This window comes from Apis dorsata, unplaced genomic scaffold (assembly GCF_000469605.1).
Source record: "Apis dorsata unplaced genomic scaffold, Apis dorsata 1.3 scaffold_8, whole genome shotgun sequence".
NCBI lineage: Eukaryota > Metazoa > Arthropoda > Insecta > Hymenoptera > Apidae > Apis > Apis dorsata.
Genome location: NW_006263311.1, coordinates 539,687 through 544,737, shown reverse-complemented (window position 1 = coordinate 544,737; position 5,051 = coordinate 539,687). Strand labels below are relative to the sequence as shown.

Genomic DNA, 5,051 nt, shown 5'->3' with positions numbered 1-5,051 from the left:
TGCGCTTTTTTTTTTTTTTTTTTTTTTTTTTTGAATTCGTTCGAATCGCAATTAATAAATTACGCTTCCTTTATTCAACTCGAGATTCCAATGTTTCGCTCTGTTATTTTCTCGAATAAAAAAAACACACGGGAAATAATTAACACGTCGAAGGAATTATAATAAAAGTAGTACGTAACGCTGTTTAATATTTATCCGAAAAATTAAACATAAAACATCGATAAAATTTATAGAGTGTATCCAAATAACAGACACGTAGATCGGTGTAATTGGAGCACTTTCTTTCTCTCTTCATATTTCGGCACCTAATTTGCTTCGCATATTCGAGTTTGCCAATCGGAAGAAAAAGATCTTACTTTCTTTCGGTTGAATCGATGACTGAAATCTCGCGCATATCGAGGACCATTTTCCTCGAAAGTAGAACAGAAAATCTCTAAACGTATAAAAACCAATTTCCACTCGTTTCTTGACGATTAAATCCTATCCTATTTTTATCATTGATTAAAAAAAAAAACAATCGATTATTTTTGTCGATTCCAAATTCGATCATAAACGCGACAATTTTCGTTATATGATAATTTTTAATTATATGATAATTTTGGAATGAAAATTTGTCCAAATTGCGAAAGATTCGATTAAATTGTTTTCCAAATCGGTGAGAAAGTTTCTATGGATTTGCTCCCGTGCACATTCAGTCCTTGATTGTCATAATAGTACACGCATGCCTCGCGCATTTTACTTTTCCAGCCTGCCCGTTTTTTTCTAGGTCAGTCCCCTTGACTGCCACTTATTTTCACCGATCATTCCGTTTAGCGGTTTCGTATTATCTTAAATTCCCAATTATCGGTTTAGCGCTTTCTTCTTTCGAGGATCCTCGCACGTCCTCGCCAACTCGAACGAGTTCGAGTTTTACGAGGACGCGTTTAAGTAGAAAACGGGTGCAATTAATCCATGTGATCATCCATAATTGTTCCATAGTTCGAGATTCGGGGCAGCGAAGGGGTAGGCGAGCGGGAAATTTAAAAATTTCTCTCCTCGAGCATAACGATCGTTTAATAGGATATCTCGGATAATTATTTCGCATATCCCGTATAATTTTGGTTAAATTGGGATTTAATGAATAACCGACATTCACTCCGATAAATAAACGTGTCGTCGTATTGGGGTATAAAATTCGAGATATGCGATCATCACCTACGATTTAATCAGATCCGAGGCAATTCGATTTGAAATTTAAACGAGGAACAATTATGCGAAATAATATTTCGACCTGTGTTCTCAATATTCGGAAAATATATGAAATATTAATTTGCATACGGAATAATTTATTTTCAACTAACGAGTGATTTTGTTACTCGCTCGTTTTCCGAAACCGAAAGAAACGATCGTGGAAATAATAATCCCTGGGTCGGAAAAATTACGACGTTTCAAGCGTTGAGGAGTTTAATTAAACAAATTCCATATTTAACGGAAAGGAATAATTTGTTTGAAATAATTTCAAACAAAAATCATGAGATATTCGAAATTATCTCTAATTATCAATTCAAATGACACGTTACTCGATATACACTATCATTTCCAATCAATATATTATTTCAAGAATTTCCACAAATCTGATTTCAATTTATGCTTTTCCAATAATACAAACCAAACTTTATACTTCCATCCATATCGAGTTTCTATCATTTATTAAACTGTTTGATTAAATAGGATCGATCTCGATTAACAAATATTTCATATTCGATGCAGATTGTTCTCTTATCTTTGACCTGGCCATTTCAAAAATTTTCGCAAATCTGGTTTCAATTTATGCTTTTTCAATAATACAAATCAAACTTTATACTTCCATTCATATCGAGTTTCTATCATTTATTAAACTGTTTAAATAGCATCGACCTCGATTAACAAATATTTCGTGTTGCAAATCGTTTTCCATATATCTGGTTCCAATTTATGCTTCTTCTTAAACTTTATATTTCCATATCGAATTTCTATCATTTAAACTATTTGATTAAATAGCATCGATTAATAAATATTTCGTGGTCGATACAGATCGTTCTTTTATCTTTGACCTGGTCATTTCAAAAATTTCTACAAATCTGATTTCAATTTATATTTCTTTAATTAAATTTAAATTTAAAAAATTTATAGCATCGACTTCGATTAACAAATATTCGGTATTCGATGCAGGTCGTTCTCTTATCTTTGACCTGGCTATTTCAAAAATTTCTACAAATCTGATTTCAATTTATACTTCTTTAATTAAACTTTATATTTCCATCCATATCGAATTTCTATCATTTGTTAAACTGTTTGATTAAATAGCATCGATTAATAAATATTTCGTGTTCGATGCAGATTGTTTTTTTTATCTTTGACCTGGCCATTTAAAAAATTTCTACAAATCTGGTTTCAATTTATACTTCTTTAATTAAACTTTATGTTTCCATCCATATCGAGTTTCTATCATTTGTTAAACTGTTTAAATAGCATCGACCTCGATTAACAAATATTTGGTGTTCGATGCAGGTCGTTCTCTTATCTTTGAGCTGGCCACGCGTAACAGGTGCAGGAAACAAGAAGGCGGATGAGACGGCGTTCGATCAGATAGCGACCGCGTCCGAGAACGTGGCGCAAAACGCGGAGAAGGTGGAACAGAAGCGGGATAATTTTCGAGACCAGTTGATAACATCCATGATAGACACCACTGTTCACTACGAGAATTCAAACGGATTCGTGCCTATACTGATATCCCCCTCGGCATCGCCGTTCGATCCGCGCCAACAACTCGTTCTGGAAAAAGGAAAAGAAACGATCAACGCTACTTTGAACAATTCTTTGAACGAGAATGAAAATTCGAGCAGAATCGGGAATAGCGGCGAGGAAAAGGAGGGGACGAAGGAAACGGGGGAGGGCGACGACTTGGCGAACGATCCCATGTACTCGACCGAGGCGAGAATACTGCTCAACTTTTCTAATTTGAACGCGAATCGTAGATCGTTCGAGTATCAGGGCAATCAGAACGATTTCGATCTGTTGAAAGTTAGGAACGATACACCAGAGATAGCCAATTATCCGAATTTGTACGAAGAACCGACGAGCGGAGGCAATATTCTCGACGAGCAATCGTCGAAACGATCGAGAGGTGAAACGAAGGATCGAAAGTTAGAAGGAAGGCACATGGGAAATTACGGAATGGTCGTTCCGCCTTCCTCGAAAAATAACGAGGATAACTCGTACAGCTTTTACTATTCCGCCGACTCGGCCGAGGATAAAGAAAGAAAGAGGAGTCACGATAGGGAGAAAGTGGGTGGCAATTATGAACAGCACAGATATGTGACGGGATACCAGAACGAGCCATCCGCTTCGTCCTTTCCAAGGCTGAACCAGGAGGTCAACGCCTTTCTGAAGACCAACGTCAAGAACGACGTTGCGCCATCGTCTTCCTCCTCCTCTCAATTAACCAACAGCCAGAAATTTTCCAGGCCCGTTGTGGTCGCCGAACCGAATTACAACAAGTTTGATCAACCGTCCGGGATATCCGATCTCGACACGGACGATTACCGAACTTCGAGGATCATCGAGGGGAGCTCGGAGGTGTCGCATCGTTACGCTATGAACAACAGGGATGGAAGGTTCGAGAACGACGAGGATTCGAGGGACACGTCGGACGACAGCGATTACGTGGAATATACGGAGAGGCCGAGAAAAGTGCAGCAGAAGAGTAGGAGGCGGCCGAACGGGAACTCGAAGAGGCTTCCTAAGGAGCATCGAGGAGCGTCGAGCATGGACGACAGCGCGGAGCACAAGGGGAAAATGAAGCATCACTCGTCGAGATCTAGGCAGGCTCACCGGCAAAGGGTGAGAGGGGGGAACTCGTGGTCGGACGAGTCGGACAGGCATCAGGAGCAGGAGGACAGCTACGAGGACGTTAGATACGACGGCAGATTATCGGAGACGAGGCACGCGCAGAGCGTCAAGTTCAAGCCGAGCACCAGCTGGAACCAAATATCCCCGAATCTGGAGATATCGCACTCGAGCGGTATCGAGATCGATCAAGTCGAGAAACCGAAGCTGATCGTCCCCGTTAAAGTGAACCTGGTACCTACGAGCTTCGACCACGCGACAGCGATTGGAAGCAGCCAAGGGTTCGACGTCTCGAACGCAATTTTGCGCAATATCGTTTCATCGTCGGCCAACGGGCCGATAAATTCCGGCGGAAACGAGGGGAAGATAAGGGTTTCCACGCCCCTTCCAGACATTATCGTAGGCCAGGGGAACTTTGGCAATTCGATGCACGCGGTTCTTCCGAACGGCCAACAGAATAATAGGTTCCCCCCGAATCTTAAGCCGCAATACCTGTCCACCACGATCGCCCCTGTTTTCACGGTCAGCCCAAACCCCAATTTCCAGATTCAGGACGCCCAGGACACGACTCGTACAACTATCGTCGATCCCTCGAATCATATATCGACCAACCACGCGCCACGGCTGATACTTCCGCAGCCCACCCTTCAAACCCTCTCGACCCTCGTGCAAACCCCCGTCACGGGGGCCGATTATATCCAGGTGAACCCTCACGGGATGCACGGCCAGAATCCTATTAGTAATGGTAATTTGCAGGTGCAACCGCTTCCAACGTTGCCCACCATCGCCCCAACGGCGCACGCTATACCCGTCACGAAGATCAATCTGATAACGCCCGAGTCGCGAGGCAAGAACGGCCTTCTTCCGGATACGGACACGAATTTCTTGGCCACGGCCAGCCTGGCGGTCGGCCACAACGATCACGGCCAAACGCCGAACGATAATTCTTATTATCTGGAAAACTCGAACGGGCAGCAAATCGTTAAGCAACCCCAGCCCCAGGTGCAACCCGGCTTCTATCAGCAGACGATCAACGTTCCTCCGTCGAGAACGAAAACGACCTACGTTCAAACCACCAATCTGTTGCCGGCTGTGTTGCAACCTCTGCCAACCTACACCACCCTGTCGAGCACTCCTTCCCAACCGTTTCAAGGGAATACGGGCGGGGATCAGGGCCAACAATT

The 5,051-nt window shown here is 42.3% G+C and overlaps 1 protein-coding gene across 1 annotated transcript in view; it reads left to right on the top strand.

Annotated features, from left to right (window-relative positions):
- The window catches only part of LOC116185142, an 8,678-nt gene that overhangs the window by 697 nt on the left and 2,930 nt on the right, over positions 1-5,051 (top strand). The window contains exon 3 of the mRNA XM_031508857.1: positions 2,530-5,042. Coding sequence (XP_031364717.1) covers positions 2,530-5,042 — 2,513 coding nt within the window. The remainder of the gene's footprint in view (positions 1-2,529; positions 5,043-5,051) is intronic.